General features: G+C 38.7%; 1 protein-coding gene across 3 annotated transcripts; it reads left to right on the forward strand.

Moving 5' to 3' along the window:
- The first annotated feature begins 275 nt into the window (after window positions 1–275).
- iqce (IQ motif containing E) lies at window positions 276–27,953 on the forward strand. 3 transcript variants are annotated; one of them, XM_088342259.1, is made up of 23 exons: window positions 276–449; window positions 512–613; window positions 5,256–5,380; window positions 6,306–6,347; window positions 6,426–6,465; window positions 6,543–6,683; window positions 8,279–8,362; window positions 8,447–8,502; window positions 8,590–8,703; window positions 8,808–8,858; window positions 11,874–11,944; window positions 12,021–12,093; window positions 12,184–12,224; window positions 14,312–14,463; window positions 15,920–15,975; window positions 16,309–16,568; window positions 16,643–16,687; window positions 16,814–16,921; window positions 18,308–18,394; window positions 21,746–21,944; window positions 23,129–23,241; window positions 23,323–23,447; window positions 25,046–27,953. In XM_088342259.1, the coding sequence occupies exons 3-23, from the start codon at window positions 5,330–5,332 to the stop codon at window positions 25,168–25,170; spliced, it is 2,034 nt and encodes a 677-aa protein (XP_088198385.1). In that variant the 5' UTR covers window positions 276–449; window positions 512–613; window positions 5,256–5,329; the 3' UTR covers window positions 25,171–27,953. The 3 variants fall into 3 exon arrangements, with proteins under 3 accessions (XP_088198385.1, XP_088198384.1, XP_088198386.1); XM_088342258.1 differs by having other exon boundaries at window positions 276–613; window positions 5,220–5,380; XM_088342260.1 differs by lacking the exon at window positions 512–613.
- Window positions 27,954–27,982: the final 29 nt, after the last annotated feature.

Consider the following 27,982-nt stretch of genomic DNA (forward strand, 5'->3'; position numbering starts at 1 on the left):
ATGTTGGCCAATGAAAAAGAGGGAAATCGTCGGAAGTGGTACCGTTCAAACCAGAAACTATCCAAAAAGAGCTTTTCACAATACGTTTTCAAAGAAGTCAAACTTACAAACATATTTTCATGCAGTAGTTTTTAGGTAATAAAAACAAATTAAACTTAAATATATATTAGTTTTATTATATTTACAATAGGCTGTCTAAACCTACGAATCGTATTACCTATGAGTTTTTTTATTCTTAACGACTGATTGGTATCTTTCCGGTTTACCCTCTGGTTTTCTTGTTCGTCTGGCTCCTATGTCTGGTTGCTAGACGACCCGATGTGAAACAAGTAACCTCACCAGCGAGACAAAAAAAACCCCAAAAAGAATAAATACTCGTAACTTGGAGCAACTATGTCGCCAGTAAACTGCTGGCGCCCGGGAGGTCAACGCAGACGAGAAGACATGAAGTGAGCGAGAACGACTTGTCTTCCACTTCTAATACTGGGCTGACGCCTCCGTCCATTTAAAGGCAATGGTGTTATGCTCGCGATGCTACTGTTGTGTTGTGCTAGCCCATTTGGAGACTTAATAAAAGAGAGGAACATGAACATCTTCAACGATGCAAACCAAGGTAGAGTCGCCATATTTGAGATTTTTTTTTAAATTTACATTTTATAGGACAATGTCAGAATTATAACTTGCAGACAACAAATTGGAAGTAAGTAGTTATTTTCGTGACATCAGAAACAAACTAGTGACGCCATTTCTATTTTTGCGTCCCTCCCCGCCTTACTTTCAGTGTGGATTTATCACCATGACGTCATGACTACTTCTGGGTATCAACTGTAAATATTTATTTACATTTTATTTTTTCGCCACTGTTCATCAAATACAGGTTGATAATTAATTTTAAAACTATTGTTTTTAAATTAAAACATTGTTTTTGATAAACAATTGACCAAATAGAAGAAATAAAGGACCGAGAGGGGGAAAAACCCAGTTTATCTCGGTCCCATTCTCTTTACACTTTTCACCGTAATAAATTAATCTAACGAGAATATTATAACAAGGTATTTCTTTGATATGTAACATAAATCACATTTTATCATCAATCAAGAGAAAATTAAATAATCATGGATACTTTATAGGTAATCAAGTAACAAGTGTAGAATTATAATATTTCATCATATTTGATTCAAATAATGTATGTGTGTATGTACATTGGCTTGCGAAACTATTTGGGCCATTTGAACTTTGACCCTTTCCCACATTTCAGACTTAAAACATAAAGATATAAAACTAATTTCTTGTGAAGCATCATCAATAAGTGGGACACACTTTATTGGATATTTTGAACTTTTTTAACAAATAAAAAAAAAAGTGGGTGTGCTAAATTATTATTCAGCTCCTTTACTTTCAGTGCAGCAAACTCTGTCCAAAAGTTCAGTGAGCATCTCTGAATGATTCATTGTTGATCTAAATGACTAATGATGATAAATGGAATCCACCTGTGTGTAATCAAGTCTCTGCACCTGCACTGTGATAGTCTGTTTAAAGCGCAGAGAGCATCATGAAGAACGAGGAACACACCAGGAAGGTCCGAGATACTGTTGTGGAGAAGTTTAAAGCCAGATTTGGATACAAAAAGATTTCCCAATCTGTAAACACCCCAAGGACCACTGTGCAAGCAATAATATTAAAATGGAAGGAGTATCAGAGCTACATTTGGAAGAATGTGCTCTGGTCAGATGAGACCAAAATCAAACTTTTTGGCAACAATGCAAGACGTTATGTTTGCGTAAAAGCAGCACAGCTAATTACCCTCAACACACCATCCCCACAGTCAAACATGGTGCTGGCAGCATCATGGTTAGGGCCTGCTTTTCTTCAGCAAGGACAGGGAAGATGGTTAAAATTGATGGGAAGATGGATGGAGCCAAATACAGGACCATTCTAAAAGAAAACCTGACAGAGTCCACAAAAGACCTGAGACTGGGACGGAGATTTATCTTCCAACAAGACAACGATCCAAAACATAAAGCAAAAGCTACAATGGAATGGTTCACCAAAAACATATCAAGGTGTTAGAATGGCCAAGTCAAAGTCCAGACCTCAATCCAATTGAGAATCTGTGGAAATAAGTGAAAACTGCTGTTTACAAACGCTTTCCATCCAACCTCACTGAGCTCGAGCTGTTTTGCAAGGAGGAATGGGCAAAAATATCAGTTTCTCAATGTGGAAAACTGATAGAGACATACCCCAAGCGACTTTCAGCTGTAATCACAGCAAAAGGTGGCGCTACAAAGTATTATCTCAATGAGACTGAATCATTTTGCACAACCACTTTTTCGTTTATTTATAAAAAGTTTAGAAAAAACAATAAAATGTGTTCCACTTCATGATTGTGTCCCACTTATTGTTGATGCTTCACAGGAAATTAGTTTTATATCTTGTGAATTCCCCTTCGGGGATGAATTAAGTATCTATCTATCTATATCTATCCGTCTATCTGTCTATCTGTCTATCTATCTTTGAAGTTTGAAATGTGGCAAAAGGTCACAAAGTTCAAGGGGGCCAAATAGTTTCCCAAGCCACTGTATGTATGTATGTATGTACTTATGTTTTTTTAATTTACGATTTTTTTTTCCTTCATTCACTCTTTCTCCTCCCTCTGCCAATTCCTCTTCAATTTCTGATCATGTCTTAATTTTGTTCCAGATTTGTTAATACCAGAAAAACTATGAGAAAAAAAAATCAAATTAAAAATAGTTAATCTGCATCAGGTGAACCAGTCAAGCTCGTATGTCAGTCAGTCTTTTCAACTTTGACGTGAAGGACTTCGAACTTGTTGTAGATGTTTGCTTTCAGCTTGATCAAGGTATTCTCGAATGTGGTGGTCTGCTCGACGAGGCCTATGGCACTTGACTTGAATGAGTATTTAGAAAGATGTCAAGTGGAGTCAGTTGTTTCTAACAGACCAAATGGCAGCTGGAATGATCTTTTCAACAGGTCAATTTGTTGGACAAAGGTTAGCATCTATGGAAATGGAGATAAAGTTACCAAGATAATTTCTAATCCAATTAAAAGTTATCATCGCTATTAAACATCTTTGCACGGCACGTGAGTGGTTAGCGTGTCTGTGGCAAAATTCTTTGTTAATGGGTTTAAATCCAGATACCAGTCTTCCTGTGCAGCATTTGCATGTTAAATGGTAAATTTATATAGCGCTTTACAAGTCAATTATGACCTCCCAAAGCGCTTTACAACTTACCCATTCACACACTTACACACCAATAGAGAGTCAGCCATGCAAGCTACCCACCTGCTTATTGGGGGCATTAGGGATTCAGGGTCTTGCCCATGGACATTTCGACATATGAAACGGAGGAGCTAGGAATCGAACTTGCGACCTCTTGATCCCAAAACGAGCGCTCTACCTTCTGAGCTAATGCCGCTCCGGCTTCCTACCATGTTCCAATAAAACATGCATATCAGGTTAATTGGCCGGTCCAAATTGTCCCTAGGTGTTAATGAGCAAGTGAGTTGTCTCTATGTGCCCTGCCATTGGCTGGCAACCAATTCAGGGTGTCCCCTGCTCACTGCCCGAAGATAGCTAGGATGGGCTCCGGCACCCATGCAACCCTACTGAAGAGAAGATGTGCGGATATAGGACAGATGGATCACAGACATCGGCTTGCATTCTTGCCGTTACGTTTGACAAAATAATTCAAAAGATAAGTCTAATTGATCTATTGTTTTCAGAGCTGCTTCACAAGGCAATTTATTTCACAAATTTATAATCGATAAGGGCATAGTTTTGGCATGGACGGAGGGGAGGTGTCTCCACCTATATCGAGCAATTTTTGTTTTGTCCCCATTCATATTATGTGATCACTTGAAAACAAATGCCAATGTCCCTGCCAATGCCAACACTGAGCCTACTCCCTTGTAATGGAATGTGGGGGTCTGGGTTAAAAAGCACAGCTGTATCACTAGAATTCTAAAAGGTCTTCTGGCATGGCAATTTTTAAAATTAGTTCATTGTAAAAATCTGTTGGTTTTGCTTGATTCCTTTATAATTTTGTCGGCGAATTAAACTTAGATGAAACATTAAGAACCAAAAATACATGACTCAATTTAAATCTCTTCAGTCTGATTCGCTCTCAGGTGATTTGGAAAAGATTTTGCGTGAATTTAAGCAATTCATCATGCCTCTTTTTCTCAGTACCGTATTTTCCGCACTATAGGGCGCACCGGGTTATAGGGCGCACCCCCAAAAAATAGTTTTTGTTCCTATATCTTCCATACATAAGGCGCACCGGATTATAAGGCGCTACAATGGGAACGTCGACAAAACAGTCAGATAGTTCAGTCAAACATATTACCCCCTTAACATTCCGAAAGCCTGCAAAGAAGCAAATACGTGTAGACACGTGCGGATGCGGTGTCTGTACGATGTCACTCAAATGCATCGTTCCAAATATCATTCGGAAGGTTAAAGTCTTAGGATTCAAGAAATGCCAACCATTCCTTAGTTTCTATTTTCTTTTTCGCTCGCAACTTTACTGTGCATATGACAATAAACACTTGGAATTGAGTTTAATTTAAAAAAAGACCCATCACAGAAACATCGATATCACTCTGAAACAATTTACTGGGAAAATATATAGCCGGAGTAGCTCACAGAAGTCGTTGTGTTCAATAATAATGTGCAACCATGGTCCTCTTATATCCGTGAGTGTAGTAAATCCAGGAGAGTAAAATATTTACAAATACAGAATGGTAAAACATGTTTCCTCTATGCCGTAGACAACCGGACTTGCTGTTCACATTCATCTTTTTCGGCCAATTGCAGCCTTTGTTTTGCCCCTTTAGCCTATGCGAGCCTGTAAATGATAAAAAGGATCCGCCCCCTTTACCTCCGAATAACTAGCCAATAGTGATCGATTCAAATGATGATTGACACATTGGTTAGCCAATGAAACGCTGGTATATAAATCCCAGCATACACCGCGGACTACTTCGCGTTCGGGGGAAAATCTAGTCGGCGGCGTCTTGCATTAGTTGCAAGACTTTGCGACTTAATATTGATCCGTATATAAGGCGCACTGTATTATAAGGCGCATGGTCAGCTTTTGAAAAAAATTAAGACTTAGGTGCGCCTTATAGTGCGGAAAATACGGTAATATCACTGAATACAATACGAGACCCTATAAGTTGTACACAATTATCAACAGGAAACATCTTTTGTCATGTCGCGTCCCCCCCGGTAGCCCCCTTCTTATGTCTCCAGTCCAATCGACAGGCTGACTCGTTCGCCTAACACGCTCCCTCGTTGGCCGGCAAAATGTCAGCGGGGGCGAGTGACATTCTGACGGATGAAGACTGCGAGGTGGCGGTGAGTTAGAATACACTAACTCATATAACAGCAATGGTTGTGCACCACATAACAATTATTAGTTTTTGTTAGTTATGGCAGCCCTATATAGAAGAATGTGGCTTTGTTTGCAGTGTTTCGCTCTACATTTCTCTGTAGACCTCAATTTGACTTCTGGATGGGGATAGTGATTGATGCTGTAAAACAGTTTGTCGGTTTTTTAAACTAACGAAAATAATCTCTCAGTAGTATATAGTTTTCAGTCATGTTTAAATCAACCAGCTGGAATTATACCTGCAAGGACCCTTTACGAAGAATGTCTACAATAGTGCGCTTATTACTAACAAATCCAAAGTGATGCAGTAAACTAAGAAAAGACAAAAATTACTTTAATTTTTCCCAAAAAATACACAGAACCATAAGATGAATAACTAGCATACGTATTACGTACCAAGTTAATATCCCACAACACAATTAAAGCAAGAATTCTGAGACATGCTGTGATGCGCTCTTCACGACTTCGGTTCTTCTGAACAATTAAAAAAAACGAAGGGCATGTCTAAATAAACAGCTGTGATATCATTGAGTTGTCTTGTAAAGGCACATCACATTTAAAAGCAGTGAATTTAGCACAATTGGCAAAAATCCCTTGATGCATGCATGTGACATATGGGAGGAAAACAAGCAGTATGGTATATTTGCGAGTGAGCTACTTCATAATTATGACCCCTTCTGGGTCACGCTGTGGTCTCAAAATAGCATTCATGTATTATTCCATTTTACTTGATGGTAGTTTGTTTAAAAAAATACATACAGTATGCAAATGGTTAAGATGGTTACCCTAACCGTTTCAAATCACATTCATCCATTTTATGTGCCTGGTAATTTTTATAAATATCCATAAAAATTGACACTGATGCACTTTTTATTTTCAAACCTGATCTAGCCCAACAATGGCTTATCCTACATGGGTGATTATTCAAAAAAGGTACTGCAAGTTATTCACGTTCTAATTTGATTTGAAATGTAAGCGTTTCAATTTTAATTCACGCATCTTGTTTTTTAGACACCAAGAAAGAAAGCTGGCAAGCCTTCGGGTCCCCTCAGTGCGTCCTCCTCAACTGTTTCTTTCCCCCACACTAAAACATAATCTGACACTAATAAATTACATGTTTTACTGCAGAGTCCCCGTATCTCTCCAGCATGAATATGAACTCCAGGAAAGCAACCATGTCGGCCTGGAAGCTTCCCTGGACGTCACTTTGTGACACTCCCGCTGGAGAGTCCTATTCTACCCGCCATACATCCCTCAGCAACCATCACGGTACATGTTCAAAACACTTGCAGTGTGACCCTTGGTGGCGTTTGCTCCCATGGGAGCACGCAAACCCTTGGGACACATGCACTCACTTTGTTTTCATAGCTAGCCGCAATGAAGACAGAAGTTATTCTATACTCAAATTTGGAATCTCTTTGAACCTTTAGAGCAGTGTTTCTTGAGAAGTGTATGGGGCACACGAGTGTTCTGTAAAACCATGTCTTGTGTGCTGCAGGAAATTTCCTACTTTTCTATAACTGGTTACAACAAATAATAATTCTTGAAGTCGAGTGTCTGTGCATGCTTCCAGTAATTTGTAGAGTAACTGTAATATCCCTATACAGTAGGTCACGTGTGCTAAACTCTGGGCCTGCGGGGTAAACGTGGCCCCCACTTTATTTTTATGTGGGACGCGAAAGTTTAAAATGTCTGAGGGTCTAAAAATGAATTGATCAAAATAGTGCTTTGACAAAAAACTACATTTCCAACAATGCCTGCAATGGGACGGCTTTATACGACATTAATGTTTGTGACTGGAATAAGTGATTTATTTTATCTTAAGGAATGGGGATATTTGTTTTACATACCATTCAATTACATTTAGTTATATTTATAAATTACAAAGGGCCCTGTGAGGACAGCCATGTGGCCCTCAGTGAAAATCAATTTGACACCCATTCAGTATGTGATAGAGCAGCTGGGTGCCCGTGGACCTGTTCTGAAAACAATTTACAAGTGCTGGGTCATTGTGATTTTCTAGTAAAATGATTTCTTTAGTGGTTGACGGAGTCTATTTAACCCTTCTTCCATAATTAATCTGGTAATAATATTGTAAGAACATAGTAATAACATTAGTTATTATTTCAGAAATGCATATCAAACTGTGTTCCCCTTGTCCTAATTAGTAGCAAAAAGTAGCTCTCCGCTTGAAACCCCTGTGATAGAGGGTTGCTATTGTTATAATAACCAATGAGGAAGTCAAGTCAAGTCACATTTTTTTATATAGCCTTTAATCACAAAAATGTCTCAAAGGACTGCACAGGATTACAATGACACAATTACCTGATCTTAAAGCAACAGAAAGAAGTGGATATCAATTATTCTAGTAACTAAGCTTGCTTGGAGAGGCCCCTTATTCAATTTTAAGTATATCTTTTAAAAAATTATTTTCGTAGAAAAAAGTCAAGTATTTCGTTTAAAAAAAGTGTTCCAGTGGCACATGATTTTCCTTATTTTAAGTATTATTTTCCTGACAATGATATAAAATTGTGACATTATAGCTTTTAAACCAATCCAATTCATTTAAAAAAAATGGTGAAGAAAATTACATTTTGTGAAAACACATCCTCCTGGCAGTGTTCTTCAAACATTTTTTGTTCCCTGAAAAATTTTCGGCTCACAAAAAGGTTGAAAAACACTGGTTTGAGGATTGATTGTTGGATTATGAAAAGAAAACCGAGTGTACACGTCCCGTACAGTTTTAAGGTACATCGGGTACCTCAAAATTGTGTTCATGCTTATTCAATATTAACCTGAACACATTTTATGTGACTTGAAAACGTCTAAATACATTTCTGTCATGTCGTTATGGCAAACGTTAGATCAGCGATCTGAATGGGACACGACTCCAGACTTTCCCAGGCACACTTTGCCCACTAGGAAACATCATCACTCAGCGCCCAACGGTAAGAGGTGGAGTCGCTTGGGAAGCAGAAGCGAGTGGCGTTGTGAGTGATTGTGCAACCTTTTTTTTCCTTGTCTTGGCTTAGTTGTACTTGCAAAAGATAAGGAGGAAATGCACAGTGAGATCACGCTACTGAAGAAGGTAAAGCTCATATTTTTTAAGGTGGCATGCAAACAAGCTGTATAGAAAGGATGCGTGTTGTTCGAATGTCACAATAATGGTCCGCAGAGTCTCCACGAGCAGAAATCTGATAATCAAAAGATGAAAGTAAAACTACGGCGTCTGGAGGAGGACAACGCCAAAAGACAGAGGCAGCTGGAGGAGCTTCTGGATCCCAGCAATGTGATTGCATTTTTTGGAGTGTATTGCGATATGATCATGTACTAAAAATGTATTATATCATTCCTTTAAATTGGAGGGAGTAACAATAGCCTCCTTTTCCGCAGAGGTCCGAGTACGTTCGCAGCCTGGTGGACAAAAAGCATGAAGGCAGTGTGGTGAGTATGAAATGGAAATTTCAAACCTTAACCCTCCGACGGTTGAGAAGCAAAGACGTGTCTTCACGATGTCACCAGTCAATGAAATAAATTATTCCACTTATCCTATGAATGCTTTAACTCGTGGGATTCAATATACAGGACTGTCTCAGAAAATTAGAATATTGTGATAAAGTTCTTTATTTTCTGTAATGCAATTAAAAAAACAAAAATGTCATACATTCTGGATTCATTACACATCAACTGAACTATTTCAAGCCTTTTATTATTTGAATATTGCTGAATTTGGCTTACAGCTTAAGAAAACTCAAAAATCCTATCTCAAAATATTAGAATATCATGAAAAAGTATACAAGTAGGCTATTCAACTAATCACCTGAATCATCTAATTAACTCGAAACACCTTGCGAGGGTTTCCTGAGCCTTAAAAACACTCAGCTTGGTTCAGTAAACTAAATCACAAGTATGGGGAAGACTGCTGATCTGACTGCTGTCCAGAGGACCATCATTAATACCCTCCATCAGGAGGGTAAGACACAAAAAGAAATTTCTCAAAGAACAGGCTGTTCACAGAGTGCAGTTTCAAAGCATATCCACAAAAAGTCTGTTGGAAGGGAAAAATGTGGCCGGAAATGCTGCACAACCAAGAGAGATGACCGCAGCCTTAACAAAATTGTGAAGAAGAGCCGCTTCCAGAATTTGGGGGAGCTTCAAAGACAGTGGGCTGAAGCTGGAGTCCAGGTATCAAAAGCCACAGTTCACAGACGTGTCCGGGAATTGGGCTACAATAGCCGTATTCCCATGGTCAAGCCACTTCTGAACTCAAGACAACGGAAGAAGCGTCTGACTTGGGCTATGGAGAAGAAGCACTGGACAGTTGCAGAGTGGTCCAAAGTCCTCTTTTCAGACGAAAGCAAGTTTTGCATTTCATTTGGAAGTCAAGGCGCCAGAGTCTGGAGAAAGGCTGGAGAGGAGCAAAATCCAAGTTGCTTGAAATCCAGTGTGAAGTTCCCACAGTCAGCAATGGTTTGGGGAGCCATGTCAGCTGCTGGTGTTGGTCCACTGTGTTTCATCAAGTCCAGAGTAAATGCAACTGTGTACCAAGAGATTTTAGAGCACTACATGCTTTCATCTGCTGAAAAGCTCTATGGAGATGAGGATCTCATTTTCCAGCATGATCTGGCACCTGCCCACAGTGCCAAAACCACCAGTAACTGGTGCACTGACCATGGCATCACTGTCCTTGATTGGCCTGCTAATTCCCCTGACCTGAACCCCATCGAGAATTTGTGGGGTATAGTTAAGAAGAAGATGAAAGACACCAGACCTACAAATGCAAATGAGCTGAAGGCTGCTATCGAAGCATCCTGGGCATCAATAACACCTCAGCAATGCCACAGGCTGATTGCCTCCATGCCACGCCGGATTGATGCAGTAATCCGTGCAAAAGGATTCCCAACCAAGTACTGAGTGCATCAATGGACATTTTCAAATGTTTGATTTAGTTTTGCTGTTATAAAATTATTTTTTTACTTGGTCTGAAGAAGTATTCTAATATTTTGAGATAGGATTTTTGTGTTTTTTTCAGCTGCAAGCCAAAATCAGCAATATTCAAATAATAAAAGGCTTGAAATAGTTCAGTTGATGTGTAATGAATCCAGAATGTATGACATTTTTGTTTTTTTAATTGCATTACAGAAAATAAAGAACTTTATCACAATATTCTAATTTTCTGAGAGAGTCCTGTATGATGACCATTTCAAAATGTACTCTACTCATTACAGAAACATCACAATACTTTGAGCCCGTATAACTCGCCAAAAAGTGCTCTTGTATTCCACTAACGAAATGATTCTCCACAAACTCCAGTGAATCCAACCATGTAGAATATTTACGCCAAAACACACGACGCTAACAGATTAAAAAAATAAATCAGCCTTAAAGCATTCCTGCACCGTTTGACAATTCTTGTTGCAGTCCGTCTGATTCACCCCATAATTTCCTTCTAAAAGAAAACATACTGTAAAATAATTTCGAAAATCTCCGTTGGCCCCTGATCTTTCGACCGACACCCTTCTCGACCAATTGCAAGGTTTTTTCATGGTCCTTAACCTGCAATATCCTATAATTGCCTGAATTGAAAATTAAACGTCATGCTTAAAATTGGCTCTATCTATCATTAGCCAGTAGCGACTGATTCAAATAATGATTGATTCACTAGTTAGCCAATTACATTTTCTAACAAATCAATGCATATTTACGGGGTGTGTTGAAATCAGAGCCAAAAATAAACACGTGTAATGCAACTTGGAATCCATTTTTACACGCGATTATCACGCACAAGTGTGCACAGTTTGTGATTGAATTCTGGAAAGATAAGTCAAACATTTACAACTATTTCACAATGTCTAATAAAAATGGCCAAAGTAAAATAAACCATTGAAGAGGTTTCAGAGCTGTGAACTCCAAATGGCTACTTTTGGAAATGCTGTGACGTCCCTTTGGAAAAATGTGTAAAATGGAATGTTTAGTTTTTCAGATTGTGATTAAATTTGACCCGGGACCAGGAAGGCTTCATGCTATTTTCCCAACTGTTTTCCAGCTAAGATGCCCATGCTAGACTCTTTTGTAGGCATGTGATTGGAAAAATAATCATGCAAGGATTAAAAACCTTCTATTTTGTGTGTTCTATTTTAGACTACTTAATGTTATTAGCACTTGCAGTGATTATTTAAGTTCAGGTAAAAAAAACTTCAGAGTGATACCTTTCAAAAGAGACAAAAGCAGTCCATATTATTGTTCTAATAAATTGTTTGAAAACAACCAGAAAGTCTTGCACTACTTGTCTTGCGTATTCAGAAGAAATAACTCATTATTCTCCAAATGGTTCAAGAACATCATTTAATTTACTATGGTTATGTCTTGGATTGGAATTTAAAGCGAATTTTAAAAGATTTTTAAGAGGTTAAAAAATATTCTTAACCTCTATCCTTAACTAAAATTGTGCATATTCAGGTGATGAACGGACTGAAGCAGAGAATAATAAAGCTGGAGCAGCAGTGTCGAGAGAAGGAGAGCGCTATCAGGTTGAATGTTGAATAGTCTGCATATTGCTCTTTTTGATAGCTAAAATGTAATACAATTTTACATTTGTTTTCTCAGTACGCTTCAGAGTGAGTTGAGGGCGACACACCTGCAGGAGATGAGGATGACTGTAAAGAACTACTATGAGGAGGTAAATAACATCTGTCAGACATTAGTTGGACTTGAACATTGGGATAGCATCATGCGATACAGTACTTGTTAATGTATTTTAATTCTCTAGATCCAGAGACTGAAGTTGCTTCTGGAAACTTCTGAGAAGAGGTTTGTTAATGCTCGTTACTTTGCTATTCATTTTATCTGCTTTTATTACAAGCTTGGAATAAAGTTGCATGTGACTATGGGAAAATAAACCAAAACTATTGCTCGTATGCAACTAGGAGGTCGGGAGGAGTTCCTAAAGCATAATTTTGATGCATGGTAAGTCAAGTCAAGTCAAGTCAAGTCACTTTTATTTGTATAGCCCTTAATCACAAAGAGTCTCAAAGGGCTTCACAGCTTATTACACATAAGCAGTTTAGGTTATTCATATGCTATAGAGTAGAAGTGAGTTTTAAGCTTGGATTTAAACATTTCCACTGAGGTCCCAGATCGGAGCTCTCATTCCACAACTCAGTTTGTTATTCTCTCCATTGCAACAAAAACACTTCAGGCATGAACTCTTTCATTTGATCCATCCATTAGTCAAAATGACTTCATTAATAATAAATGGAAACATAATTTATAGGAAATTATTTTACAGTAATTGTAAATAATGTAAAAAATAATCGGGCATAAGATATTTTTGAGAGACTGTCTCTGAAGGCGGCGTGACGCGAAAAAGTTTTCGAGTTTTTCTTTGCCCTCATGTAGGCTTTAGATCAAGGGATGGTGTCATTAAAGTCTGTAGTTTGCAATAATCTGTGGTCTGTGCAGCCATTTGAGACTCCTTGTGATGAAGAGCTATACAAATAAACATGACTTGACTTGACATGTGCGGTCCCTCCTCAAGGTTTCTTCATTTTCCTCATGTTGAGGTTTTTGAGTTTTTCCTTGCCCTCATGTAGATTTTGGATCAGGGGAGGGTGTAATTATAGTCTGTGGTTTGCAATATCTGTCGTCTGTGAAGAGGAGTTTTTCCTTGCCCGCGTGCTGGTTTAAGATCAGGCGATGATGTAATTGTAATCCTGTGCAGTCCTTTGAGACATTTTTGTGATTAAGGGCTATACAAATAAATGTAACTTGACTTGACTTTAGCGCCTTCTAGTGGTTAAAAAAAACTTCATTTATTTAAAACCCCCCAAAACAATTTTTTTCAATAATAAGCAAAAATCCATAAACCACCATCACCCGTAGGTCAAGAAATTTTTATCTATTTTACATACATTAAAACTCACCTAGCGTCGTGATTGCCTAAGTGAAGTCACCTAGGGCAATTGTTTTGCACGCTGGAGCGCACTTCCTGATTGGCTGACGTTCTCCACTTAAGCGGTCTGCGTCCAGAGATGGACGTCCGAGTGTGCTCTTTGTATCCCTGAGTGTTTCTCCAGACTACAAGGTACCCACGATTCCTCTTGCCTGATTCATGCCGGCCTTCCCTTTTTGACCTGAAACCTTGAAGGAGGACAACGTTTTGCGACCTACTCTCCCACCCCGGCCATCGACTTACCCGCTAAGCTGTACCTTCCGTCTACCCGTCACGGAGCTGCCATTCCACCCGAGGAGGCTGACGACCGACAAGCGCCGACGTCCCAAGCCAGCTCCAACAATTCTTTCAAATAAAAACTTTTTTCAAACTAACGCTATTGGATCCGAGAGTCTGTTCTGGTTCATGACACCTAGAGGGAGCAGACATGATTGTCCGCCATTTTGTGTACTTCAAAAAACATAAACCTTGTGAAAGCCCGGAAAGAAAAAAAGGGTAAAATCATGTGGTGTGGTCACTTTAAGACTCTGTAGTTTGTAATCTTCCTTGTGCTTTGTAGCACCCATTTTAGGTTGCTATATAACACGGTGTACCTTAACACATGTTTAAGTCAATTCATTTTTTATCATGATATTTAAAAAGTATCCTATTAATATATTTTAAGGAGACAATTGTGACCACCAAAAAAGCTTAAAATGTTGTCAAATTGTTAGTAAAAATACAATTCCAACCATTGTATTATTAATGTAGCTGAAACAATGGAATAAATTTTGAAAAAGGGAAGTTCAATTATGTGAAAAATCGAAAAATTTAACCGTCGTGGATCTTCAATAAATAGCAGGAGGACATTGTGTTTCTAAAGCGAATACATTAAGTATATTAAACAATAAGGTACAATAGATGAATTAATTTAAAATTGCCTTTTTTCTTGTTTGTTTGTCCCCAGCGGCATGTTAGAGGGTAAAGTTTTCCGCAAGCAGCAGAGGGCACTGAGCTCGACAGTGCTGCGTCTGTCTGAGGACCTCAAACAGCTGCAGCTTGACAATGCCTCACTCAGGGAGGAGTTGGACGTAGACAGTCCTACCAACGGCGTCAAAGGTTTGCACACGCGCAACAGTTCAACTGTTAAAGCACATGTTCGAATATTTGAACTTGATTCGATTTTTTGAACTAAGAATTTAGGTTGAAAAATAAAATCTGTTTTGCTACATTTGAAAAACATGACGATAAAATATGTCAGCAAGTTTCTATGTCCTATATAATATAATGGTACTCATGTCTATGTTCTTGCACATGTTGACTGCACTACGTTTACTGCTCACCTTGCACAATGTCTGACCATTTCCTTTTTTTCTGCACTATGATGTCTATGTTTGCACCAATGCATATGCTGACTATTTTTTTGCACTATGATGACTTTGCACCAAATGCAATATTGCACAACCCTTACGATACCAACGGTATCACGACAACACTGTATGTAACATCCCACATGCCGACATTTCTTGTGTAAATACCATGTAAATTATAACTATAGCCTTATCCCCCTTGTTTTATAACCTTATCTTCTCTGTTCCTTTATCTTCTTGGCTCATACCTCACTGTGAATGTATAAAACTGGAGTGTCATGCCCAATTTCGTTGTCACAATATGTTAACCCATTTTGTAACAATGACAATAAAGGTATATTCTATTCTATTCTATTCTATTCTAAAATCAGGAACATTCTATTAGCAAAATATTTTCAATTTGATCTATCTGCTTTGGAGAATTCAGTAATAAGTGCACCTTAAGAATTCCACTCCTGCCTTTTCCAATGTGGCAGTGGAAACAAGCTTGGATACCAGACAAAATCATTGTACAATGTGCATACATTCACGGATCCCTTGACCACTTTGGTCGGGGCACCACTTCCTGTGGTGTGTCTTTGGCAGGTACAGCCTCCTGTAGCCCACCCCTTTTCAGCTGTATTTTTACTCCCCCATATGAAACATTTTATACTGGTTTAGATGGTTACCAGTAGCAGGAGAAACTTTCTAATCTGACTCCAATTTAGCACCTTCATCATCTAGTTGCCGTTATTCGGTGTAAAGCGTCATCCTGCTCTTCTTAGATGAGCCAGATTTCGGCATTGACGGGCAGTGGTGTGTAACAACACTGATACAAGAGCCTAAATCACTGGGGAAACTCTTTTGTCCCCAAATTATATAAACTGCACAGTAAATCAGACACGAGAACTCAATTCCTAAATTTGCTAAAGAAATTCTTCTTCAGGCTGACTACTCTTCTCCATCCCCATATCAAGAACTTTTTTTTCGGGTAATAATACTCAGCTGTGTTACTTGTTTCAATAAGTAATAGATGCAATTATACGTCAATAAAATACATTGTATTCAATGGGGTGAATATTTTATTTTTTGGTTGACTGTCATGTTGTTGAAAAATACATCCCTGGCCTTTTTTAGTGTTAAATTGTTATAAATTTGGTTATCCTCACATTCAAATCTCAAATAGGCCCATACCTAGTTATGACATTTGTGTATGTGTCTTGTAGGTTACAAAGAGTGGAGTAAATACAGACTCTTGAGGAGATTACTTGTACTGGAAAAGGTGAGGTCAATCTCAGATGTTTTAAAAAAATGGTACTAAGTGACAAGTCAATGTTTGGATGCTTAATATTTTTGATATACGATGGTCTTTCTTGGGTCTCCTAAATGATTTCCGAGGTTTATTTTGAAACACTATTTCAATAAGGTAAATAGGGCACTAAGACTGACACCTGTCTTGAGCAAGATAGGTTGACTTTACTATTAAGCTTATTGGACTTACCTGTATTTTAACGAGGGTCAATGAGGAATTGAACGATAAAACACTTTTTTTGGTTACTGCATTTCCTTTTTATGTGCCTTGTGCATAATGTCTTCATACGCTGTGTCCAAATAGAGGCTGGAAGGAAGAACCTCTTTAAAACCAATGGCCCGATCGGAGCAGGGCTGTCAGACCAAGGCAACTCACTTTGTGCATGGGGAGGCCCAGACCACTTGTTTGAAACTCCTGGACTTGGCGGTTCAGACAACGTCCGCAGACATGGTGGACACTGGGACGGAAACCTTGAAGGAGGACAACGTGGCAGACCTGCTAGGACTTGTGGCGCGGCTGGAGACCGAGAAGATGCAGCTGGAAGAGATGCTGACCAGTAGAGAGTGAGCGACAACACTACCGCCAGCTTTTTTTGATTTGTCTTCAGTTTTGAAGATTTTTTTTTGTGTGTTTCCAGAGAGGAAGTCAAACGGCGAGAAGTTGAAGAAAAACAGCAGTACTTGTGTGTTGACAATGTGGTAGCAATTTTGTACATGTATAACATGAAGGCTAATTCTTTTTGCACTGACATGAACAGATTAAAACTTTTATTTCACAAGTCTAAAGTGTTTGTTGTTGTCGTTGCCAGAGATGAAGTGGAAGAGTTGAAAACGGCAAAGAAAGAGCTGGAAAAAAAACTGGAATGCTGGAAAGCCGAGAACACGGGCGAGCGGGAATCAGAACGACGGCGGCAGCGGTATGTCTACGACCGGCCCAAGCCTTCATGGGGCCCAAAGCAAAATTAGATTTGGGGAACCCTATTACTTGATAATTTGCATCCATACTAGAACTCATACCATGTTTTACTCATGGGGTGGGCAACTATTTGGATTGGGGGGGCCACACGTGACATGTTATACTTTTTAAATAGATTGGTTTTATCAAATTGGTTTTGAAACAAATACAATTAGAGCAAAAAAGTAAATTAGGTCCCAGTTTTAAGCACTTAATTTTTTTTAAGTTGTGAAGAATTACTGTAGTTTTTTTTTTTTAGTTGTGAAGAATTACTGTAGGTTTTTTTTTTTTTACTTTTTTATTTGTAGTTTTTCTGAAGTCGGATTTTTGTTGAACTGTTACTGTAGTTTTATTTTTTTCAACTATTTTTGTAGTATTTCTGAAGTAATATTTGTTTAGTTTTTCCATAGTAGTATTTTTTTAGTATTTCTTTGGTACTTTTGTTGTATTTCGAAAGTAGTTTTTTTTTGTATACCTGTCGTATTTTCATCGTATTTTTGTATTATTACAGTAGTTTTATGATTATTGTATTTTTGGATTTTTATTGTATTTTTTTTTTTTTTTAAGTATTTTTGTACCATTTCTGTTGTATTTTGTAGTATTTCCATATAAGAATCTTTGTTGTATTTCGGTAGTATTTCTGTAATATTTTTGTAGTACAGTGTTATTGTACTTTTATTTTCGTAGTACTTTTTTGATGTTTCCATAGGAGAATTGTATTATTGCTATAGGTGCTATTTGCAGTTTCTGTTGTCATCATCTTGTCGTAGTATTTTTATCCAGTAGTTTTTTATATTATAGTATTATGTATCGTTATTTCTCTTAGTATTTTAGTGAAGTATAATTTACGTATTTCCAAAGCAGTATTTTATCATTATTTTCAGTATTTCCTTAGTCGTATTTTGTCATATTTTTTTAGTTTTTTTGTAATATTACTGTAGATGTGTTTTTGTAATATTTGTCGATTAAATAATTCTGTAGTAGTATTTTTTAACATAGTATTACTGTAGTAGTGTTTTGTAGTAATTGTATACTATTATTTTGTTTTTCAAAAGGAAAGAAAAATAAATTATGAGGTCCGTGTTTTTAAGCACTATATTTTATTTGGTTTTGTAGTAATTGTGTATTATTTTTTTGTGTTTCTGTATAAGTATTTTTGAGTGGACACACAAAGTTACAATAGGGACAATGTTGGCACAAAAAAGTTAACCACTCTTGGGCTCCCCCTAGTGGTTGCGGGGCCCTAAGCACCCGCCTAGCTTGCTTATGTCTCTGGCCGGCTCTGAGTATGTCGAATGTTGCTCAGTCATGTCACAAGAATTTTTCCTTCATTTTACACACTTCACAGGGAGGAACTGCAAAAGCTGAAGAGCGAAAGGAAAAAAGAGGCTGAACGGTGGCGACGCCAACTGGAAAGAGAGCGAGAGCAGTACGAGTAAGTTTGACTCATGTCACACACAGCATAGTAAACGCATCGTGTAAAACATACTTTTCTCCAGCTTTCCTTGTGTATTTACAGTTGTGTATTTGGGTAACCGACCCAATCATCAATGTTAAATCCAACCAAATAATTACAACATTTAATGCACTATAAGAAGCACCCCCCAAAAAATAGTCCATCCATCCATTTCCTGCACCGCTTATTCACACCAGGGTTGTGGGGGTGCTGGAGCCCATTCCAGCAATCTTCGGGCAGTGAGCAGGGGACACCCTGAACTGTTTGCCACCCAGTCGCAGGGCACACAGAGACATAAGACCATTTACACGCTCAGTCACACCTCGGGATAATTTAAAGTCACCAATCAACCGGACATGCATGTTTTTGTTATGGGAGGAAACTGGAGTGCCTTGAGAAAACCCACACAGGCACGGGGAGAACATGCAAACTCTGCACAGGGAGGGCGGTTTGAAGCTGGGACCTTAGAACATTTGGGCTTACACGCTAACAATTCAGCAGCCATGCCCCAAAAATAGTCCTTTGTGAAATATTTTTTCACATGATGGACACACTTGAGTATAAGTCGCATGTAATGAAAACTACAGTATACAGCAGGGGTAGGGAACCTATGACTCGGGAGCCAAATATGGCTCTTTTCATGAGTACATATGGCTCCGAAATAAAATGTAACTATTGCACATCTCTCTGTGGCGTTCCAAAGTCAAGTGATTTCTTCCCTATTTTGGTCCATATAAAGCCGAAGCAACTTAATGCAGAAGTTCGATAAGAACCCATTTAAATTGGTAAATTAAAAAGGCTGGCAAACGACTTTGATTAGGTCAGCAGTACAGGTGGGCGGATCCCTGCACAAAGCGCAAGGAACTTCCTTCTCTCTCTCTCGCTCAGTGCAGTCTACCCCGATAGTGAATATGACGATATGCTTATCGTTTGCAGTAATTTGTGACATTTTTTACAAAAGAACTTTGCTTGCACATTGTTTTGAAACTGTTATTAAGGAAAAATTTAATGGCAAAAATTAGCCTCAACACTTTTAACTGAAGGTCAAAGACAAAATTTAAATGGCACATTTACATTGATTTGGGACACAGGATTTGGCATTATTATCATTTCATACATTTGATTAAATCATCAAATGACACACAGTGAAATAAAATGTGCTGAACAATAAGCTTTTGTCTACAGAGCGTGTTTGGCAGTTTGTTGAATTTTGTCTGAAAATATACGGTGTGGTTTTCTCAATTTCTTTTTGAAACATTTTTTGCTTTTATGGCTCTTTGGGTCAAAAAAGTTCCTGACCCCTGGTATACAGCCAGGTTTGCATAAAAATAAATTCATTTAAATGGAAAAAAAAATATTTCAAAGAACACAAACTGACATTATGACATGTTTTCACCACTCAAAGGTTTATGGAGAACTGCTTTATGATTATAGTATTTCTGGAGTATTAAATTATATTTATTTGGATTAATGTTGGATTTGCTGGGGACCGGATCACTCGAGAAATTCCACCACCAGAAATAGTCCAAGGTAGCCTCTTTTTGTCTCTGTAGTATTATGAAAGAAGCAATCCTCAAAACCTATTGTATTTTAGATTTAAATTATGGATTGGCAGTTCATTGATATTCATAATGATTGATCAGCCGATGGAGAGGGAGCGAAAGATCCACCGGCAATCCAAGCCTCGTGGCTGGAGTGCCCCAGGCATCCTGGTCCAGGGGCTAAAGCCCGCCACCTGGGCTTTGGCCTTCTTTGTCCCCATTGTCCAGGCGGGCAAAAGTTAGCCAGGACCCACATTTGGAAAGAAAAGAGGGAGAGCAAGCGTTCTGGCCTGCCCTTTTAGATGCAGATGATTTAATCTCTCACCAGAGGCATGCCCTGTGACTGATCAAAGTTTCCTGTTAACGCTTTTCATAATAAACTTCTACAATTGACTGAAAAATGGCCAAATTACATTCGGACACACAACAAAATAAATCTCTGGTATGAATCATGACAACATACATAGTCACCTTAATAATTGTTTGATTACAAATGAACACTCTGGGAGCTCAAAACTTTATAATACAGCTGTAGAGTCTGGTCACTTCCTATAAATGAGTTAAATGTCTGTCTATTTGCCCTGGTGTGCAGTTCAGGGTGGTTTATGTAATCCAATACTCCCAGCGGAATAAAAAATAATAAAATAATTAAAAAGGAAAGGATAGGGGGCTTTTGTGACGAATTGTGAGTCTTGTGTTGGCAGACTCAGTGGTTTGAAAAGGTTGGGAGAAATGTATTTGTGGCAGTGTAGTCTCCTACAAATTAATTCATTCATTCATAAATAGTTACTGTATGCAGTGTCTTTTACTTGTAATTCTGCATTTCTAATTATATCCACCGTATTTTTTGGTGTATAAGGCACATCTGATTATAAGCCGCGCTTTAGAATTTCTTGCTAAATTTGTGTTTTAAGGTGCACCCAATAGTCAGGGAAATACAGTATTTATAGCACTTTACCATTATTTTTGGACTATAAGTGCAACCTTTATTAAACAATTTATACCCTGCAGCTTGTGTAGAGATGTGGCTAACGTAGGGATGTTTTTTAGTGGACTCCCTGTGCGCTACAGCAGAAAAGATAAGAGTTAGACACGTGGTGTCAAGGAAGACACAACCACTAACAAACACAACAGAAGAAGACGTTTAACGTATGGTAGCACGCTTATTACATGAATACAATTAGCATAAACTGACCCTCATCATGTAAAATGCAAAAAGAAAAGCATTTGACGCAGCTTTCAAGTTAAAAGCAATAGAGCTGCCCGAAAAAAGACAGAAACAGACCTGTTGCACGTAAATTTTGCATTGATGAATCAATGGTAAGGCGCTGGAAATGGCACCTTGAAGAACTGGAGCTATGTCAAAAAAAAGCATCAGTTTGGTTTTTTTAACTAGCGCTGTGTTACTTCTGTTGCTGCTGTGTTTTGCTGTATTACTTCATTGCTGTGCCTTTTTGTTGTGTGTGTTGATTTGAACTTTGAAAACTCTTTCTGTATATTGTCTTTATTTGTAAATACAGTATCTCATGTTTGTAAAGTATTGTTAAGTGCAGGTTATGTTTGTACAAAACGTTTTCCCTATAAAAATTTATTGGTTGCAGCTTGTAGTCAGGTATTGCTGAATGTCCAGAAATTATGGTATATTTTGTAAATTAAGTATGTGAGGGAGACCGTTTTTTGTAGGATTGGATTACATAAATAGGATTTACATAATGATTTACATAAAAAATCTGAATTGGTACTTATTCAAAGCATAGAAGTATATATTTTTTTCTCTTTGTATTTTCAGACAGGAGCTGATGCAGCTTAGGACACTAGTTCACAGTTCCAAGGAGAAAGACGATGATTACAGTGACCAAATCTCGACCAGGACACACGGGAATGAGGCTGACCAAGAGGACAATGGCAGCGATGAAAACAAAGAGGAACACGCACATCTGAAACCAGAACCGGACACCCGCCAGCGTAGGCGAAAGTGCAAAACTGAGGTATGGAACTCTATTCTCGTTGCAATGCTCGGTCTGCCGTCAGAGAAACTACCAAGTATCGGATCCAAAGTATTCACAACCTGAACCAATAGCCAGTCAGGTGATAATGAGAGTGTTCTGATTTGATAACATAACCCAAAACTACATTTGTCTGCTATTTACCGTATTTTCTGCAGTATAATAAGGCTCACCAGATTATAAGGCGCACCCCCCAAAAATATTCTTTTGTTAAATATTTTCCATACATAAAGCGCACCAGACTATAAGGCGCTACACTAGGAACGTCAACAAAATGGTCAGATAAGTTAGTCAATCTTTATAATTCCCTTAACATTCCAAGGCCTGCCGGCGGGACGTTGAGAAGCAAATACATGTCTCAAGCAAGGTGTCCGATGTCACCAGTCACTGAAATACGTCATGCCGCATATCATTGGAAAGCTCACACTCTTAGGACAATTTAAAAATATACCCATCAAAAACATCACGATAAGTCTGAAACAGATACCCGAAAAATAAAAAGTCGGGGTATCTCACCAAAGACGTCTTGCAGTCATCACATTGGATGATAATATGCAACCATGGTCCCCTTACATCCATGAGTGTAGTGACTCTAACCTTGTAAAATATTCACGTACTCCAAAACATGCGATAATGCTGACAAATAAAATAAAAAGAATACGCCCAAAAGCATCTCTGCATTGATGGAGGTTGCCTGTTGCTTGCTGTCTGTTAAGCCCTGTTTACAAATAAGCAAACTAGTAAAATTATTTTCCCTAGGCCGTAGACCAACCTAAATTGTGATTCACATCTTTTTCGACCAATTGCAGGCTTTGTTTTACCCCACTCTAGCCTACATGAGCCTGTAAATGCTAATAAGGACCCGCCTCATTTACCTCTGAATAACTTTTTCCAATAGTCACCGATTCAAACGATGATGGCCACATTGGTCAGGAAATGAAACACCGGTATATATTCCAGCATGCACTGCGCACTTCTTCCACGGAGAAAATAGAGTTGGCGGCTCCTTACCAAAGTTACGAAACCTGTTGCGACTCAATATTGATCCATTTATAAAAGGTGCACTGTACTATAAGGCACATGGTCAGCTTTTGAAGTCTTTTAGGTGCACCTTATAGTGTGTAAAATATGGTACACTTGCATTGCAATAAAAATGTTCTCTTTAGGCTGGAGATCTCAGCAAATTGCTGGCTGAAGGTGTTTTGGATGAGATATCCTTGGTCAAAATCCAGGCTGCATTCAGGGGCCACCTAACTCGCATGCAACACCTCGCACATAGGTATAACTTTTGCTATATTGGACGACATTTTATTTATCAAGTTTCAGTGAACATCTTAAATAACGTGTGATGTGTAAATAGTTTCACAGGGAAAGAAACTTCTAAGGTGGAACTCGACACAATGACTGAAGCCACTGAAAAGAGCTTGGACGAGGAAATTCTATGGCCCGTCTCCCGGACCAATCGATCTCTGACGCCCTCTAGAGGTTAGGGGCGAATTAGCCATCAATTTGGGTACTGCTGGGTAATTTAAATTAGAGGTAAGATTTTAAGCATTTTCCCAAATCAACCCGAATCTCATGCTGAATTGGGTCTTAACTGTTCGGGTGGGCTTCTCTCTCGCTGCCTTTTTTTATTATTATCATTCCCCTGGCATCGTTTTTCTTTGTCTCTCTTTCTTTATGTGTCCCACTAGACTCTTAAAGACGTACTGCTGCTTTGGTTAATGGTCCAATTTTCAACCTGTCAAAATGACATCCAGCCTTAACATTTTCCATAAACTCTAGAAAATGTCCGTTACTAATTGTAAATTGTCGGTCAATATAACCTTTCCATACACATGACTATAAAAGATGTAAATATTTTTCCAGTCTTGTTTAACTTCAATTTTGTTACAAAAGACGGTCTTTACATTTTCATAAATAACCTCTCCTCCCCCTGAGTCCTTACAAATAAAATACGAAATTTCTGGTTTGCTCCGGTCTAAATCCTGTCAATCAAGTTCATTGGTCAGGCTTTCATACCCGCGGGCTTGGGGTGGGCAGGGCTGAATGATTGTAGGCACGGTCTTACCTCTAATCGGAGCTAAGAGTGGGCCTAAAAAATTCAGCTCGACCTGACCTGCGTCTCGAGTATATAAACCCGAACCCGACGGATTGACTTGATTTGATAAACGAGCCTGGAAGAAATCAAAGCTTTAATTTGCCGCCAAAGTAAACACAAAGCTTTACTCCGGCCGTGCGTACTTAAGCACCAAACTGTGCGGTTCGGCTGAACCACGCAGCTTGGGGTTTACTTGGGCCCGAGTCCCTCAATTCAAGTCTGCACTGCAAGTGCAGCGCCTAAATGATCAGTTTGGCCCTGAAGTGCGCATCTCGGCGACGTGCAGCGAACAAAACAAACTGAACAAAATGGCACCAAGAAGAAAAAATAATTCTGAAGATTTCAGGTTGCAAATAGTAAAAGATTTGACCAAAAAGCAAAAAGAAAGTTTGTATAGCTTGTAAGCTATTGGCAAGAAGCAGAAGTGACGTCTGACGTGAGGAGGCTGGAAGGAGGAAGCCGCGCATCTTCTGCCCAAACACAGAGGAGTCAAGTCATGTTCATTTGTATAGCCCTTAATCCCAAAGAGTCTCAAAGGGCTGCAAAGACCACAGATTATTGCAAACCACAGATTAGATTTAAATTGATAGTTTGGTAAGCATTTTCTGTATCTAAATAATTACTTGAAAAAAAGTAAGTGGATGCTGTGTCGGTCCTCCACAAAGTAAAGAGAGGAGCCCAACCGGCCCGACTTAATGATTGACATTAGGTTTGGGCCCGGGCCCAAGATCTTACCTCTACCTGTAATTCAAATGGACTTTTGGACATCAATGACAAAGAATAGAATATCAGAAATATACTTTACTTGATAAAGTATATGCCCGGTGGCATCAAGTCCAATCTAATCTTGTGTAGTCTCATTCCATAAATTTACAAATTAAAAAGCCTAACCTTAGCTGTTATGCTAAAGAATAAGAGGCAAGAAATTGTAGCTAGGGTGAGGAACACTTATACATTTTTACCTAATTTGTGTCTGACGCAGGCCGATCACAGATAGAGGCTGGAGATGACGCCTATTCGGAAGACGCGGAAAACTCTGACGATTCAGATGAGATCATCGTGACTGAATCTTACCCACGAAGAAGCAGAGAATCCCGAATCTCTTGACTGCACAGCAAAGACGTAACCTGTGGGAATCCTTTTGCCATCTTTCTGGAACGTAAATAAACATCTTGACCTCCTGTAGGCAGGGGAACACAGGTGAAATCCATCCCTCCTGTCGCCAAAGTGCCTACAAACGCGGACATTCCGGTAGCTGACAGCAATAAAAGGATTATTTTTCTTGTACTTAGTAAGCTGCACTGGACGGTGTTTCAATGAGCCTTAGTGACATTTCTTTTGAGCCTTGACTGACATGGTTCTGTTATTGCCATGGAGCTGCAGCACAGCCACTCATAATTGCTAATTATAACAGTGCCTTGCAAAAGTATTCGTCTCCATTATACTTTTCAACTTTTTCCCATATATCAGGCTTCAAACATAGAAAAGCGTTTTTGTCACACAACAAGTGGGACACAAATGCAAACTGGAACAAAAATTATTGGATGTTTTATACTTTTCTTACAAAAAAAACTGACAAGTGGTGTGTATTAAGTACATTGCACTGCCACCTTTTCCTGTAATTACAGCTGCAACCTGCTTGGGGTATTCCTGTATCAGAATTGTACATGGAGAAAGTGAAATTGTTTATCATTCTGGCTTGTAGAACAGCTTGAGTAAGGTTGGGTGGAGAGCATTCGGCAGCTCTCCCCAGTTTCTCGATTTGATTCAGGTTTGGACTTTAAAGTGAGCATTATATCAACTGAATGTTTATTTGTGAGCCTTTCCTTTGTAGATTTGGCTTAATGGTTTGAATCATTGTCTTGTGGAAAAAAAAAATGAGCCTCAGGTATTTTGCAGACTCTTAACAGTTTTTCTTCCAAATTGGTCCTGTATTTAGCTACATTAATCTTCTCAATTACTCAATTTGAACCTTTTTCCCTTCCCCCCCGCTGAACAAAAGCAAGCCCAAATTGTGAAGCTGCCATCACCTTGTTTGTCAGTAAGGATTTTGTGTTCAGGGTGATGTGCTGTGATGTTTTCATGCCAAATATATTTTTGCATTGTAGCCAAAATGTGCAATTTTGGTGTCATTTGACCAGAGTTCCCTCTTCCACGTTGGTTTTGTGTCTTTGGTGGCTGGTGACAAACTTTCAACAAGACTTTTCATGGACATTTTTGAGAAATAACTTTTTTCCTACCCCTCTTCCGTAAACCCCAGATTTACGCAATGTTGGAGTGATTGGTGTCTTAAGGGCGGGCGCTCTCATCTCAGTTGTAGATCTCTGCAGTTCATTCAAAGTGATCTTGTGCCTCTTGACTGCATCTGCGATCAGTCCTCACCTTGTTTGAGGAGAAAGTTTAGAGCAGGGTCGTCAAACTCATTCTCACTGAGGCCACATCAGTGTTCTAGCTGTCCTCAAAGGGCCTGATGTAATTTATATATAAGAGTACATGTAATTGGAATGTAAATTAAATGTAACTACTCTTTCATGTAAACTAACTGAATTTATTAATTTTACAAGTCACAGGGTTTGTAATAGCATTGAAAAATGTCCCTACATATACAAACTATGTTATAAACTAAATACAACAAAATAAAAAGAAATCTTGGACAGGTCGCACACATTGGCAATAATACAGAAATATTTGCTTGTCGTGGCGTTGGACCATCACTTCACGGCTTTCGTAGTTGAAAGGCCTTGTGGTTGTTGTAGTATTTGGTCAAAGCAATCTTTTGAATTGTTTAGTTTTAGAGGCGCCGACATTTTAAGTTTTTGCGGGTCACAAAATGATGTTGCAAGCTACATCTGGCCGACTGGCCATGAGTTTGACACATATTGTTTAGAGGAACAGCCTAATCTTAATTGGTTTGCTGGGTTGCAGTGTTCCTTCAGATCACTGGATCTTAACTGGCGCACACAAGATACAGACAAATCACTCGGCCATTCACACCTAGGGACAATATGGACAATTAACCAGAAATGCATAGTTTTGGAATGTAGGAGGAAACCCGCGCAAGCAAGGGGCTAACATGCAAACTCCACACAGGAAGGCTGGTAGCTGGATTTGAACCCACGACCTCACAACTGTGCCATGGACGTGTTAACTGCTCATCTGCCGTGCTGCCGGATCCTTGACTTAGACATTGCAGGACTCTATTGTTGGAAGCCTGAAATGTGGTGAAAGGTTGAAAGACACAGTAGATTGTGTCATTCTTGACAAAAGCCTCAAATATGCCCTGTCACCCTTCCCTTGACTTGTGTTCATACTTTGCTCTCTTTAATGTTAGCTAGCTTTACTCATTAGCCCTCACAGCTAGTTGTTATTAATCGAGGCTGTGTGGCGCTCGTGGGCTCCTGGCTCAATCTCAAAATAAAATATGGTCTTAGGCGTTCCTAACACTGTTTCTATAGGGCACGGTGTTATATTTGCCTCAAAATCTTTGCATTGTATGAAGTCAAACCTAGATGGCATTAAATATCACACTGTTTTAACACAAGAAGAGAGAAAGCCATATACAACCCTATGCTGTACTTTTTTATGTTTTTCCATCCACTGTTTGGGCATGGAGGAGGTCTGTGTTTGAGTGATATGTTATTTTATAACTAAAAACCTGGCTGTTGTTTTGTTTAAAAAACTGGTTCTGTTTTAATCGGAACCTATTTGCTTCCTTAAAGGAGAAAATGCAATATTTTCCTTGATTTCAAGACACAAAAGTTAAGTGATTTTTTTAAAAAAGATTGCTTTGGGAAAGAGAACCTGAATGTTTTCATTTAAATTGTTTTGAGATACATGTACAGTTTTTTTTAAAGACTTGTAATTTTTTGTTCTTAAATAAATGGCTTTGTAGTTCATTTTAAGATCTTATTCCTATGTA

Source organism: Urocampus carinirostris, chromosome 8 (assembly GCF_059441175.1).
Source record: "Urocampus carinirostris isolate Australia breed hairy pipefish chromosome 8, RoL_Ucar_1.0, whole genome shotgun sequence".
Taxonomy (NCBI): Eukaryota; Metazoa; Chordata; class Actinopteri; order Syngnathiformes; family Syngnathidae; genus Urocampus; species Urocampus carinirostris.